The sequence below is a fragment of the Pteronotus mesoamericanus genome, unplaced genomic scaffold, assembly GCF_021234165.1.
Source record: "Pteronotus mesoamericanus isolate MK-2021 breed Mesoamerican mustached bat unplaced genomic scaffold, CSHL_Meso_final scaffold_54, whole genome shotgun sequence".
Taxonomy (NCBI): Eukaryota; Metazoa; Chordata; class Mammalia; order Chiroptera; family Mormoopidae; genus Pteronotus; species Pteronotus mesoamericanus.
Genome location: NW_026555321.1, coordinates 9836834 through 9852654, shown reverse-complemented (window position 1 = coordinate 9852654; position 15821 = coordinate 9836834). Strand labels below are relative to the sequence as shown.

At 40.8% G+C, this 15821-nt stretch overlaps 1 protein-coding gene across 3 annotated transcripts in view; it reads right to left on the bottom strand.

Moving 5' to 3' along the window:
• The window catches only part of NEK10 (NIMA related kinase 10), a 163058-nt gene that overhangs the window by 7291 nt on the left and 139946 nt on the right, over positions 1 to 15821 (bottom strand). For all 3 annotated transcript variants that reach the window (XM_054595423.1, XM_054595422.1, XM_054595424.1), the window contains one exon: positions 8184 to 8294. In XM_054595423.1, the coding sequence (XP_054451398.1) occupies positions 8184 to 8294 (111 nt within the window). The remainder of the gene's footprint in view (positions 1 to 8183; positions 8295 to 15821) is intronic.

Sequence of the window (15821 nt, the reverse complement as noted above, 5' to 3'; positions counted from 1 at the left end):
TTACACTTTATAGCTTTAGGAGAGCAAAATTTAAAAAATGAATAGAAAAATAATGGCATAGGCTGGGACATCAAAATGTTATTTTTACCAGGCGTAGGAGGAATAAACTCCAATTATTCAACAGTACAATATGTTTAGCTCAAATCATTTTTTTTATATATCTTCTTTGAACAATGCCTTTTTGTTTGACCAAAGAAAACACATTTCTGAATACATTTTTTTTGAATTACTATTAATTAATTTCCATGCATTGTTTCCCAACACGCTAAAGGAGTTATTCACTAATTGACAAAATTTATTGAAGTTCCAATTGTTTAATGCCTTTCTGTGCAGCTGAATTTTTTAAATGGAATTTTAGTCTGTAAATATTTTGTCAACCATCTTTCACCTTTAATTTCAACCAGCCTGTGGACTGGCCAAGTTTTAGTGCCTGTGTTAATATAGTATACTTTTAAAATGTTGATTTATATTAATAAACTAGAAACAAATGGCACAATTTGGATTATGTAATAGTGGTTACCTTAGAGTCACATACTCGGTTCATGAATTAAAACATATCATTATTCAATCACTTGAGATAACTGTTTGACAGTATATGTTAAAATTAAATAACATATGCCTACCCTATAACTCAGCAGTCCCACCCCTTAGGTAGTAGATACACAAAAGAAATAAGTACTTCTGTCCAGCAACAGACATGTGTAAGAATAATCATAGCACTTTTACCTATAATGACCCTAAACTGTAAAAACCCCGAATGACCATTGGTTAGCAAGATAAATAGATACACTGTGGTGTGCGTACCCAATGGACTTCTTCAAAGCAATGAAAAAGAACAGACTACAGATACCCAAAGCAAATGGGTTGAGCAAAAGAAGCCAGAAACAAAAGAATACATAATGTATGACTTATGTACATTTTTACAATCAGGCAAAACTAACCAATGGTGATAGAACTCAGGATAATAATTACATTGTGGCTGGGGGAGGGGATTTGGCCAAGAAAAGGTAGGCCAGAGCCTTCCTGGGGACTGGAATTGTTCTATGTTTCAATGCAGGTGGTGGTCACAGAGGTGAACATATATGTCAGGTTCATTGTGCTGTAAATAAATCTCACTGTACGCACTCTGCATTTCATACCTTAACAAAAACATTCTGTATTAGCAACTTATATTCCATCAATGCACTTTGGATACTGTAAATACAAGTCATTTGTGTTTTTCAGTCTTCGTGTTGCCAGACACTATGCTCTAGGAAAAAAATATGGTTCTACCTTTTTTTATTCCTGTAAACTTATTTTTCTTACTTTGGTGACAGCTGATAAAATTAACAAGCCATTTGTAAAAAGACAAGATTGTAAGATTGCAACATGCTGTTGTGCAGGAGGATCTGACAGTCACATGCACAATAACTGTTAGGACACCATGGAGGTGGCCCTAAGCAAACTGTATCTTATGTCCAAGCTAAGAGGTTGCTCCAGCTAAGTTTCTTAGTGTGTGTTACACTGTTAAAAATGATTTCCTGGTATCACCTTCCAAATGACTTCACATGGGATTATTTTTCATACGGGCAAGCATAGGAGTAATTTGGCTGCCTGAAATGCTCCTCCTAACTAGAGAAAGATTATTTAAGCCAATGTAATTATGGAGTATATATACCTTTATATCCTAAAGATTTTATAGACAGGAGGATGTTTAAGGCTGCAGAGTACAATATATGAACTGTGACTGCAGAGGGTAAGATGGCCATTTTACCATGAGAAGGATAAGTCCTTCTTAATGATTCAAACCTTGAAAAGAGGAGCTTTCCCCTGCCGTGTTACATTAGCAGCTTCCTTCGCTTAAAGAACTGCAAACGCCGGAGGGACAGGCCCGTGGCTGAAGGCAAAATTCATTAGCCTTGTGTTTGCATGCAGATTGTTTCCTTTTATTCTAGGAACTTCCCAAAACTTCCTTTTTTGCAGTTCAATTTTTTGATATATGTATTCCAGCAAATTATTTTTGTCCCTTATTATATGTTATGATCTGAGCAGTTTTTGTAAAACAAGAGATTAAAAAAACTATTCAATGCATGTACACTGACGGTCTCTCCAGCTTATTGGGACCCTGCTGGGCACCGTGGAGGACACAAATGTGACCTGACCGCCACAGGATTCGCTGTCCGACTGCACATGAAACAACAGAGCGATGCAAGAAATAATGAAGAATTAAATGAGGTGGAGGGTTCTAAGCTTACGCGGAGAAGGGTGCTTCCTGAGGACTAGCATGGATTTCAGAGGCTCCGTAGAAGAAACACTGGAGCTGAGCCTGGAAGGATAGATTTGGGAGGATGCAAGGAAGCAAACTGGACATTCCAAGTGAGGGGAACTGAGGGCAGAGGCGGGGCCCTGTATGTTAATGGCAAAGTGATGAAATGGATATGATGCAAGTCCATGCTATGCAGGTATGAAAATTTAGGCTGAAGAGGGAAAGATAAGTGCCATTCATTAATTCAAGGAGTGTTTTTTTTTTTAATCAACTATTTCATCCAATGCACAGACCCAATCAGTGGGCAGGAGGAGCGGGGGAGGAGGAGAAACAGTGGTGGCCAAAAAATTGTACTCTCAGAGCTTACAGCCTAATACATGAGAAATATCTGCGCTACCTACTCCTGGATAAAACTGCAACTGTGCTGAGTGCACCGAAGGACAGGCCAGTGGTTCCAGGAAGTAACAGATTGAACTTGAAGAAGGTGTTCCCCGAAAAGTGACACTACACCGAGAGCTGAAATAGTGAATGAGATGCATGAAGGATGGAGTGGGAAGGTCATCACAGGCAGAGGATAAGGCATGTGCTGTGCAAAAACTCCAGAGGAGCAGCGCAGTGGATGGACTTTAGACAGGGCCCCGGGGCCGGTGTGGAGACAGCAGAGGACGGGAGTATGTGGGATGAGGGTGGAGAGCCAGGCCGACTGGGACCAAACAGGACAGCGAACACCAGGGTGAGCATTGGGTGTTTTAAACAGAGAGCCCCTGAATTGTCTCTGTGCGGGGGCGGGGGGTGGTGACATGATCAGGATTCTGTTCTGAAAGGATCACCCAGGGTAAAATACACATAACAGTCTGAGTGAGGGTGGGGACGTCAGGGTGAAGTCAGACAGGCCACGAGGAGGCTCCTGCAAATAACCAAGCCCTGGAAAGCTGAACCCCGAAGATCAGATGACACAGTAGAAAACTAGAAGCCACTAAGGTTTTTCTCAGTCTGCTACTAAAAAGCAAGCATTTAGGAACTGACCATCAGTCTGGCAAGATGGATGGGAGAACAAGGAGATCAGCGAAGAAGCTGTGACAGTAATGCAAGAGAGAAGAGCTGAGAGCTGGGACTAGGTGGTGGCCGAGACGCCAGACTGCATGTGGGAGATCAAATGTTCTTACCGATGACAACAGCAGCACCTGTGGCCATTGATGGAGTACTCATTACATTCTAGAGACAGCCGATGTTCTATCTGACCCTTACAACTACTCTCGAATGCAGGCATTTATCCCCCGTTTCCCAGATGAGGAAACAGAGAAGTACAAGGCCTGTTCAGAAAAAGTCCAGCCATTGTTAATGTAAGTGGTGTGTCGTGGCTGGCACACTGGTGCGCTGCAGGAATTTTTAAAACATGCAGTACCTCATTATTTAGTCAGGGGCACTGACTTTTTTATCCTTAGGTTGTCAAATTAAAAAATGACAATAGCCAAAATATCAATAGCCGTCCGTAGGAGTGAATCGAAATTATACCTATTTTTTTGGTCAGATCAGTAAAAATATATTTTTTGGTGTCCTGCAGATTTTTAGTAATTAGTTTGGGTGCGTCATGAGATGAAAAAGGTTGAAAATGCCTGATCTAGAGGGATGAAACATGCATTTTTTGAAGAGGAAAGAGTGTCTTATCATTATTTAGTTCTTGGTACTCTGTATTTGCGAAGCGTGCTTTGAGTGACCTGGGTCTTCTAAAAATACAAGTCGTTGTATTAGAGAGAACAGACTGTCACACCTGCCTCCTCACCCCGCCTCCCCAAAGAACACTGACTTTGAGTAAGCACTGAGCAATTTTAGCACTTCACCAGTCAATTAAGAATGTAGCACTGTATTAGGTGAAACTAAATAGAAAACAGCGAGAAACTAGAAATGTAACCTTCATTAAATTCCCCCAACTGTATCTTCTTTTCTATATCATAGAATGGGGCTAACTTGGCTGTAGAACAGCTACACAAATTGTTCGGGATCTAATCAACTGAGGTAGGACTCCGCAGGATGTTAAGACAAACATAAATGACGTTAAGACAAACATAAGTGAAATCTGGGGCCACAGAGAGAAAATTTTCAACAGGCTCCACCACACGTCACGCACCAGTCCTCTGATCTTTATTCCTTTCAGTTTTCCTTGTCCTCTGTGACTGAATCGCATGTTAAGATATAACACGTTGCCTTGTTTTTCATTTTTCTAATCTACAGCACCTTTCTAGTGGTTTCCATTAGGTCCTTCTAGGCCACTTTGTTAACAGAAATGCCCAGGGTCTCTCCTCCCTCTGATCTTGTGCTTCAGCTCTCACACGCGAAACGCACGTGCGCCTCACGGGCGCAGCCCGGGGTCTGCTCCAGGGATGCCCATCCCACCCTCACCCGGCTCCTCCGGGCAGCAGCCGAGCACGGGGTTTCTAACGACAGATTCCATGCCTGAGGAAGACTGGGCAAGCCCTGGTCTGTGCTAATGACAACCAGAGGCTCCTCCTCAGGACCTCCACGCAGATGCATATCCATTCACACTGGTACTTCTAATCTGAATTAATAGCTTCCATCCTGTTTCTGTCTCTCCTTTCTCCCACACTGAGAGTTCTCGTTCCCAAAGACGCCCACACGGTTACTCAGATGCTGCATTGCCCTGCAGTGCTAGCCAAGGTGGGGCAGATGGGACTGCAGGCCGCCTTCGCTGAGTTTTCAATAAGGACCTTAATTTCTTAAAAAAGGGCTTTTCCTTTTTCGTTTTTTGGGTTTTCTTGTTTTTTGTGTTTTGTTTTATTTGTTTTTTTTTTTGAGTGTGTGTTTTTTTTGCTCTCTGTAGCCTGTTGGGTCGTAAGCCATCAAAGAGTAGCCACAGTGATCCCATAATAACTCCTTCGAACTGGAGTTATCAGTCCCTGAGTTTCAGGAGAGGTTTCAGAGGGAAGGTGGGAATCAAAGCGTTTTCTGTGCTGTCACCACTTGCTGCTCCCAGTGCCTTGGTGGGGGGTGACCGTGTCAGTCAGAGGCTAACTGGCCATTCTCCTGCAGTTGCACAGCAGATAAACATCCTTTTCTGAACAAAAATTGTCATGAACAGGAGATTATACCGGAAAGAAGGAAACACAGAGTTCACGGGTTCTTCTCATTTAGGTTTAGACGCCGGCAGGTGGCTTCTTTCCATATTCAAAGAAATAGAGGACTATATTATGTCTGTATGTATCAATAAAGAATTGAACCAACATAGAGTATATTATACAGAATATATCTATCAATATAGAATATGTTCTATATTCAACAGTTACACATTAAGCACCTACCATGTGCCAGGCACTATGCAAGAGCCTGAGGGAATCAAAGATGAGTAAGACACACCTACTGCATTTGGGATCCACAGAAATGTAAGGCCCATGACAAGGTATTTAAACCACAACTGTGTTCCCAGTCAGCGCACATGCCTGGGTTGCGGGCCAGGTCCCCAGTCGGGGGTGTATGAGAGGCAACCACACACTGATGTTTCTCTCCCTATCTCCTTCTCTCTTCTCCTCTCTCTAAAAAATAAATAAATAAGTCTTTTAAAAAATAAATAAATAAACAAACAAACCACAATTATGTGTGCAAAAGGGCTGAAGCATAGGGAAAGGGAAGACGAATTCTAGACAGGGAAAAGGAAGGCCGGTTTTTATGGAGAAGCTGGCTTCTCAGTTCAGGGTTAAAGAACAGAAAATATGTTAACACCCCAGGCAGGAAGTTTCTTTAGCACCTGGACAGTGGGCTGCCTGCCTGATCAGGAGGGTGTACACCGTGACAGCATGAGCCGCCACAAGCTTATAACATCAGAAAAGGGGATCAGAGCATTCCTCACAGGAGAATTTAATCTGCCTCTTACCAAATTGAAACTAAAGATGAATCAATATCCCCTTGGGTTCCCTCAGCCACGCTCCCTGAACAGCCTCCACCGCCCCACCCATCTCGGCTTTTACCTCCCCAGGCCACGGCCAGAAGGAAGGTGCTCTCCTGAGAGATGCCGCCACAACACAAAAGAAGGCGGATAAGGTTGGGGGTGCCATCTAACAAAAGGAAACCCCTTTTCTATCAGGACAGAGAAGAAAGACAACAAGGAAGGGATCAAAACTGAAAACCTGAGTAACAAAAAAGGAAATGATTCCCCTTAAAGGCACGCACTGGTGGAAAATTGCCGAGCAGGGGAAAGTTGCAGCCACCTCTGAGCATCAGACCGTGTGCGGCCGGCACTTTCATCTCATAAAGCTAGGATGTCTGTGAGAATACACCTTGTGTGCAAACTGGCTTATTCTGAGTATCATTCTAATAAGAATATAAAAATCTAGCAACTTGTAATTTGTTCATCTTTTCATGGGAGAGTTGAGTTTCTATCTTTTTCAAGTCTGTTTATTGGTATTCATGATATGATACAGAAATATGGTTAACATAAATATCTAAGGTCTCCCCAGTTCTGTTTTGATTGCCCCTTGCTTTGTTTCTCGGTCTTACTTGCCAAAAACCCATGAGATAAATCTTGCTCTCTCACCTCGGATGAGGCAGGTTTGCAGTTTGTCTATGTGCTGCTGTCTTTTCTTTCTTTCCGTCTTGTGTGTGTGTGCGCGCGCGTGCATAGCCACCACTGAGGTGAGGTAACAAAGCCAAAACATACTGCTTGTGTTTCTTATCAAAGAGTCCTTTATCCTGCCTAAATAATGAGTAAATTTATGCCTAAGATTGGAGACATTGATGGAAAAAGAAACCTTAAAAAAAGGAGGTCATTAAGAGCACGAGTTTAAGCGTGTGCCAAAGTTTAAGTATACGATGAAACTTCGAAAAATCATAGGAAATTGGAGTGGGACTAAGCATCTTTACCTGGGTTGGCCCATACTGCTTAGGCCTGGGCTCTTCGAGGAGCAGAAGAATGGGAGCCTGTGTCCAACTCCAAGGCCTATGTTAAAATGGTTACTGGTCAGGGCAAAGGGTTTCCTGTCACCAGGTCGTGTTAAACAGAGATAAACAATTTTCTTTCCATCCGGTTAATTGGACCTCTTTGTGATTTGGGTTCTTTATGTATGAATAGAAATATTTACTAGTGGCTGAAGTCTAGGACCTGGTAGAATGTCGAAGATAGAAAGACCCTTACAAGTAGGTCATTCCACCCTCACAAGGTGATAAAAATTGTGGCCTCAGATTATTAAATGGCTTGTTCAGACTGGCAACACTAGATATAGGGACATGTTGAATAACAGTCTAATAAAAAATCGGCATAGAATTCCCCCCCCCAAAAAAAGACTGTATTTAAAGTAAAATATTTAATAATATGTATTCTTAGGAAAACAGGCAATAAAATAGAAAGAATTTTCTATTAGTCTTCTGAGAATGATGACTTCAGACATAAAGGTGAGAAAATTAGAAGTAAAGACATAGCCTTGATTTAGTGTCCTAAGCAGACTGAATGCTTTTGTCCCCCCAGATTCACATGTTGAAACCTAATCTCCAAGGCGGTGGTATCACCAGGGGGGACCTTTGAGAAGTGATTAATGAGGTCATAAGCCTGAAACCCTTATGTAAGTGCTGGTATAAAATATGCCTTTACAGCAGAGGCCCGAGTGAGGTCCCTTGCCTCCTCCACCGTGTGAGGATGCAACGTGAAGTAGGTGGTCTACAGCCCAGAAGAGGGTCCTCACCGTATCCAACCCTGGTGACACTCGGATTTTGGACTTCCAGCCTCCAGAACTGTGAGCAATAAATTTCTGTTGTGTATAAGCTTGTTAGTTTATGGTATTTTTGTTTTAGCACCTTGAATGGCCTAAGACAATAATTATACCCCTTAACAGAGGACAGAGCTTCAAGTACAGAGCAAAGGAGGTATAAAATTTAACTTGAATGATGTGTTTTTGTTAGCCAAAGAAGAATTCCTGGATGTAGAATACCATACCTTTTTAATTTCAGATTTCAAATTACAAGGGTTGCTCTGCTGGCTGAAGAGGGATTTCTTGAATCTCTCTATAACCCTTCTTTTCAAATTGTGGTGCAAAGCTGGAGGAAGCTGCATAAAACGAGAAAACAATCAGTATAAGCAACTTGTTAACACTGCACAGCTGACTTCTGGGAAGCATTTACTGAAAGTCAGTGTAACAATATTCACTCAGTGGGGCTAAATAAGGATTTAAATTGTCCTCCAAATAGCATGAGTGATGTTCTAATTTTTCATTCTGTTATCCAGAAGGAATATAGTACTCTGCTGTCCTTCAAAAGGCTGCTTAATTTATCTTATTGTTCTTTCATGTTATTGATATTATTTTTCATATAACAACAGAATAATATGTTAATTGCACATATATGTTGTTTTTTGTAAACAACAGACTTGATGGGAAAGGATGCATTTTCTCAGATATTTAGGTGTTTGGGTCACCCACAGAAGCTAAAAGCCATGCCAAACACTCTAACCATGGCCCTTGTCCTGAAGGATCTGAGACTTTGGACCAGCTAGCACATGTCTGCCTTAACACACAGCAAGAAAACTGCCTGTGATGCTTCTGTATTTACAGCTGGAGACTGTAGGGACCAATTTATCAAGAAGGAAAGAACAGTACATATCAGGGCAAGGCCAGGATGAGTTAGGCTTAATAAGTAGTAGGAAGTCACTGTAGAATCTTAGAAAATGTGGGCATTGAATGAATATGGGGATTCCAAAAAATTGATTTTGTAGTGCTTTGCAGGATTTATACACGGAAATGAAAGATTCTAAAAAAGCAATGAGGAATAAAGTGAAGTTTTGGAGATGGGTAACAGTGAAAAGAAGTAGAATAACATGATAAGGAGTCTCAGAGAGGAAATGACATTTGGTTTGTTTAAAATATGGAGAGGTGTTGGAAAGAGAGGAAAAGGAACCAGTAAGAGAAAAAAAATTGCCAAGTAGGAAGAAAAATGTGGTCGTAGGAACTCTGAAGATTAAAAGAAAATACAATATAGTTCAAGACTCAGATCAAAGAAAGAGAAATGTAGCAGAGAAAGTTATTCCTCCACCCTCTCTCCATTTTTCTATACCTATACAGTTTTAGTTTGGTGCCATGTGACTACTTGTGGCAAATGAAAATGACATGTTTCGTCCCAAGAATGAGGCCATGCAAAGCCATTGTTCTTCCTCCATCTTTGCCCTCCTCTGGGGTAAAGAGCTTGGAGTCGAAATGGCAGAGTCACAAGGTAAACAATGACCATCTGCCCTGTCCAGCTTCAGCGAAGAGAAAAATAAACCTCTGTTTATTAAGGCAAGAGGCTCCTTGGTGTATCTGTTGGTACAGTGTAACTAGTGTAACTTACCATATTCTGACTAATGCAATGGATATCTATTGTTCAAGTTTTATGAAACAGGGGGATATATAAAAAGTAACTGTAGAGCAGTGAATAGAATCTACCGAAGGTCACTGTTCATCTGCCCAAACACAATACAATACAGGACCCATTATGAAGCACTGGATGATCTAAAATAAAAACAATGCCACTGATAAAAAGTTTCAAAAAATGCATCTATAATCCTAGTTAATCCTTTGATTTTCCTTGAGTCAAAGCAGTTTAATTATAGAAGAATTAAGATTGGAGCCTCGGAAGCCCTTCAGTGGGCCTTGAAAGGTTTGGTAGGTGGATAGCACTACCCTCTACTGATCTATTTTTATGTCAATATCATGGTTTGCTTTTACCTCAGTCCAGATGTGATTACTACTTCCTACCCCCAGAAAACAGCCATAATTAATCTTGTCCTCTAATGAAAAGGGGAAATCAAGAAATGCAAAGAGACAGAGATAGAGGGAGATTTCTCAGCATTAATGAGCGAAAAACTGGAAGACAGATGAGAAGGAAAATGAGTATAAACGATACATGTTTGCATGAGAGATTAGCAAAAATGGGATGGATTTAACTTAGAGTAAAATCAGACAATGCAGAGGAGAGGCATGTGCATGCTTTCCTAGCAAGGAGATGATGGGCTGGAGTGGAGAAGAGAAGGGAAAAGTGCCTTGAAACACATTTTTGATTTTGATAATTTTGCCACTTCCCCAAATTCAACACCAGATGGCAGTGTTGGCCCAGGACTGTCTAGTTGCTGCACAGCAGGGTTCCAACTGTCAAGGAGAAAGGCGGCAAGCCTTTTCTGACATACCTACTTGTCAACTATGGCAAACTTCTGAAGATGTGAAGCATTAGCGGGTCCAAAGATTCCTTCAAAGGTGGCTTAGCCCAGCGTTGACAGCTACCAGTAACATATTGCTAGTTTAGTTACCCTTAAAATCCTTGCTATTCATTTAACTTGATAAGACCCTAGTTAGAATTATTTTTACTGCTCCTATGGCTTGAATTAATCCTCATAAAAGCTTTCTTGAATAAGCTAACATTCTATCAACTTAAAATTCATGCACAGGGCAGTTAAAAAATATATTGTATCTTATTGGAATAACTATCATTATGGACAGCACCTCATCTTTAAAGTTATCATGGAAGAATTCAAACCTTTACACAGTTTAATTGCAGGTGACATAAGTATAAAAATATATGAAACTATAGTATTACTTACAATATTAGAATAGAATATTAATACCTATGATTTATATGTGCCAGGCACTAGGCTACTTTTTTATGCACTGTACAGCACTTTTTTTCCTACAGCAAACTTATAAAGCAGATACTATTGAGCTGGCCAAAAAGTTTGCTCAGTTTTTTCCCCATAAAATGGCTCTAACGGTGCTTAGTTGTCTTTAACTTCATTTGAAACTATTTTTTTTTAGGTTGTATTGTGACAGCTATCATATCTGCATGCATATTAAAAACCTTATGAAAACTGGTGAATTTTTGTGTAGCCATTTTAATATTGAAGATGGAAAAAAATTATTCAACATTTTCAGCATATTATGCTTTATTATCCCAAGAAAGGTAAAAACACAACTGAAACACACAGATGATTTGTACAATGTATGGAGAAGGTGCTGTGACTGATTAAATGTGTCAAACGTGGTTTGAGAAGTTTCACACTGGAGATTTCTCACTGGACAATGTTTCATGGTTGGGTAGACCAGTTGAAGTTGACAGTGATCAAATCAAGACATTAAATGAGAAGAAGCAACGTTCTACCACGTGGGAGATAGCCAACATACTCAAAATATCCAAATCAAGTGTTGGCAATCATTTGCACAATCTTGGTTATGTTAATCACTTTTGTTTGGATGCCACATAAGTTAAGCAAAAACAACCTTCTTGACTGAATTTCTGCATGCAATTCTTTACTTAAATATAACAAAAGTGTTCCATTCTTAAAACAAATTGTGACAGGTGATGAAAAGTGGATATTTTACAATAGTGTTGAATGGAAAAGATTGTGGGGCAAGAGAAATGCCACCAATGACACCAAAGGCCAGTCTCCATCCAAAGAAAATGACCTGGTGTATACAGTGGGATTGGAAGGGAGTCCTCTATTATGAATGAGCTCCTTCTGAAAAACCAAACAATTTCAACAAAACTGCTCCAAATTAGACCAACTGAAAGCAGCACTCCACAAAAAGTGTTTGGAATTAGTCAACAGAAAACACATAACCTTCCATCAGGTAATGCAAGACCACATGTTTCTTTGACACCAGGCAAAAACTGTTACATCTTAGCTGGGAAGTTCTGATTCATCTGCCAGTATTCACCAGATGTTGCACCTTTGATTTCCTTTTATTTTGGTCTTTACAAAATTCTCTTAATGGAAAAACGTTCAGTTCCCTGGAAGACTGCAAAAGGCACCTGGAACAGTTCTTTGCTCAAAAAGATAAAATGTTTTGGGAGGACAGAATTATGAAGTTGCCTGAAAGATGGCAGAAGGTAGTGGAGCAAAACGGTGAATACATTGTTCTATAAATTTAATGGTGAAAATGAAAAATGTATCTTTTATTTTTACTTAAAAACTGAACGAACGTTTTGGCCAACGTGATATTTTGTAGATGTGGCAATCACAGCTTAAAGACATGAGGTATTTTCTGCAATAGTGAGTCCTCTTGCACAACCACGTACCGGTATCTAGAGCAAACAGTGCCACTACCAGCAGCCCAGTTGTACAGCACCTTATACTTTATGAACTTGTAACATATTTTCTTTTCTTTATCATAATAGTCCCATAGCTGCCTGAATTTTACTGATGAAATATATGATTCTAGAAAAGATAATGATTCCTTTGTCACACATCTGAAGGCTTAGTTTTTGCTCATTTGTTTTTACCGTATTAAACAATGACAAAAGAAAAAATGAAATCCAATATGTATGTTTTATAGTAGATTTTCCCAAACTTGCATAATATATGGATTTTTTTTTTAAAGAACTACCTTCTCTAGCATCTCCAAGGATACACTGGCAGATTATTTGTAGCCCATGGGGCTCCATCCAATAGTGGCTTAATATCTTTTCTATAATAAAAACCCTATTTTGACACATTACGGTTTAAGAGATTTCCCTTAATGGTAAAGTCACATGTTCCAAGATTATCACATCAAAATAAATACACAAAATGTAAAACTTCTCTCAGAATTTACAAACCCGGAAAACATGAGTTCATTTGAGAAACACAGTATTACCCAAAAGTCAATTTAACCTGCCACCCTCACCATTTGGAACCAGTATGAGCAGGTATGGATGGTTCTCTTTCCATCCATCAGCACCACTCAAAAAACAGTATGTCCATCTGATGACAGCCAGTAGTGCACCTTCCATTTGAGGACAGCACAGTGCTCTCCCCAACCACGTCTTTTGGTTCTGTTGGCAACACCTGAGATTGTTAAGAAGGCAATGCAAAACGCAAAGCCGCTCCAACCAAACTCTTTGTTCTCTAGGAGACAGAAATTTAATTTTTGAAAGTAACTCTGTGCTAATTTTCAAAGCATTTCTTTAACAAAACGATCAAATCCTAATACAGACTTAAATCCAAAGCTGAAGTTGGCTAGGCAGGTCTTACCTAAGCAATAACACAGAAAGACTTGTTCTAAAAGGTAACATACGTACTTTGGTCACCTGATACACCCAAAGATTGATTTTTGGCTCCAGCAATGGGAATAAACCACTGATTCCATTCTCAGATTATGGGTTTTAAGATTGCCATCTCAGTTTTGATGAAAATAGATGTCAAATCAGCAAAGGCAGGGTAAGGAGTTTAACATTCTGCCTTTTAAAATAGTTGCTTTTAGATGATTTCCCAGTCTGTCTCCATGGAAACTGGATTAAAAAGGCCACCACCAGCCAAAAGTAAGCAGTTTTCCCTGTAAGGTCACCTATTGGTTGACCGGGGGTGGGGGTGGGGCAGGGCGGGTCCAGCCCTGCATTCAGGCTGGACTCCACAGCATGCATCCCAGGGGTTGACTGGTAAAGTAAAACATGAACAGGAAAGGGTTTTGTTGTTGTTGATTTGTTTGTTTTATCAATTCAGTTTTACTTTTTGCATTTTTCCTTTGCAATTAGCAGAGAGAGAAAGTGATCTTGGTCTTCAGCCTATAGAAAATAAGCTAGTACAATGTATATAGGCTTGTATTTGTTTCCTTATATGAAAAGCACTGACTTTGGTTAGCACTGTAATTTAAAGTTCCCCAAAGAGGAATCGCTCCTTACTGTGTGCAATGTCACAAACTTTAAAGTGTTCTGGAAATGCATTTGAAAACCACAATGGTTATACCTGCACTTACAGCAAGGAATGCCAGAAAAAAATATGAAATCATTTGTTATGTTCTCAGTGTAAGAGCATAACAGCAAGGTATTCATAATAGTTTCATTCTTGCTTTATAATAGGTTGAAATCTAATAAAGAAATAGAATACACCCATTAAAGCTTATTATATATAAATTAGCAGCACAGGCATATGAACAGTATATTTAAATTTCAAAGGATTTTTTCCCTCAATTTACTAGTTAACCATTAAAGTAACCAATAAGCTATTTCAAGCTATTTCCATAACACTAAAGTGAAGAATGCTTTATTTATTTATACACACACACACACACACACACACACACATTTAAATGGCAATGCAATTTTAAATATATCTTTACTCGATAGAGATATGGCCCATTATATCTGATTTATTCACCGAATTTCTCCCCCCACCTGCATATTTCCTTCTGCCCCTTCATCCTCTTTCATTTCACCAGGTAGACAAGTCTGTGTGATTGCCTAAGAGAAAGGTTGACAGCAGAAAATAGAGAAATGTAATCAATTTTAGACCCTGGAGTCTCAAAAGACTAGCCTTGGTAGTAACTAACCAGAATACCAGATGGGAGGAAAAAATGTCATGGATAAGAGACAGGTTGCTCCCCAGGCTCGAGGGAGAAGGCCAAAGGAAGCGGTGAGAACTGGCTGAAGGGTAGCCCCCAGAGAAAGGCCTCCCTGTCTATCGCCACCCTGCAGGTTAGTAAGTGTGCCAGTGATCCGCTTATTGCCTTTTGGCTCCAAATACACCCTTCATTGCTCTTCTGTGACACTGGAACATTTCTCCCCTGCCAGCTGGCGGGATGTTCAGCTGTAGAGGGTGCTGAAAGGACACTGGGAGAGGTCGGAGCTTGTCCCTAGTTCCTGTGTGGCTCCTGCCTGGCCCTAGGCCCTCAGCACCAAGCAGTCAGCAGCAGCAATGGCGCCCCCTAGTGGTGCTCACCGCCCCCAGCCAGATTCGGTCCTGCAGGCTGCTCCCCAGACTATTGCATGGGGCAGCACCTACTCCTGGGCAGCCTCCCAGGTCCTATAGCAGGTACTTCCCATAACACAGCCCTCATGTGCAGCTTTCCAGCAAGCTTCATGGTTATGGCACCACACCATGGGTGGCTTGTCCCAATTCCCCAGCAGGAGGTTCCTTGCCAGTTTCTCTGGGACAGCACTTCCGCGGTTTCTCTAAACTTTCCAGTGAAGTCTGAGCCCCAGCCCAGCGTCGGGGTGTCCTCTTCTATTATGTGTCTTTCTTGGGTGCTGTACCTCAGTACTTTAAGTAGTGACTTCCCCATCTGCTCTCCTTTTTATTTTCTAGATTTTTCTACTCTGTTATAGTCAACGATTCTTGAACAATTCTTCATAATAAACCTTCCCTTGCTGAAATTACTGTGTGGTTTCTGTCTCCTGGCTGGACCCTCACTGATACAGATTTGGTTCCATGAACGTCCCGAGAGAAGGACCCATACAGATGGGATTTGGAGGATGAATTGACTGCGTCCTTGGAACTGAGCCCAGTGCTAGGTTTTTGACAACAGGACAAAGGCTGTCACGGCATGGTTATGACCTTCGTCAAGAGCCAGTTAGAAGGAACTCCCTGGATACCCAAATGGCTGCTGCACCTGGACGTTAGGCAGCGTGAAGTCTACAAGCACTGGGGTGGGGGTATTTTTGATCCATGGTTGGGAATCCAAGGACTTTGGTGTCTGTCAGGCATCCAGAAACCAACCTCCCATGAGTAACAAAGGACTATATTTGGGGGGGTGGGGCAGAGGTCAAAAGTTTAATGTGCATTTTTAACTACGTGGGGGGTCAGTGCCCTTAACCCCTGCATTGCTCAAGGGTCAACTGTATTCCTTAATCTATGTAA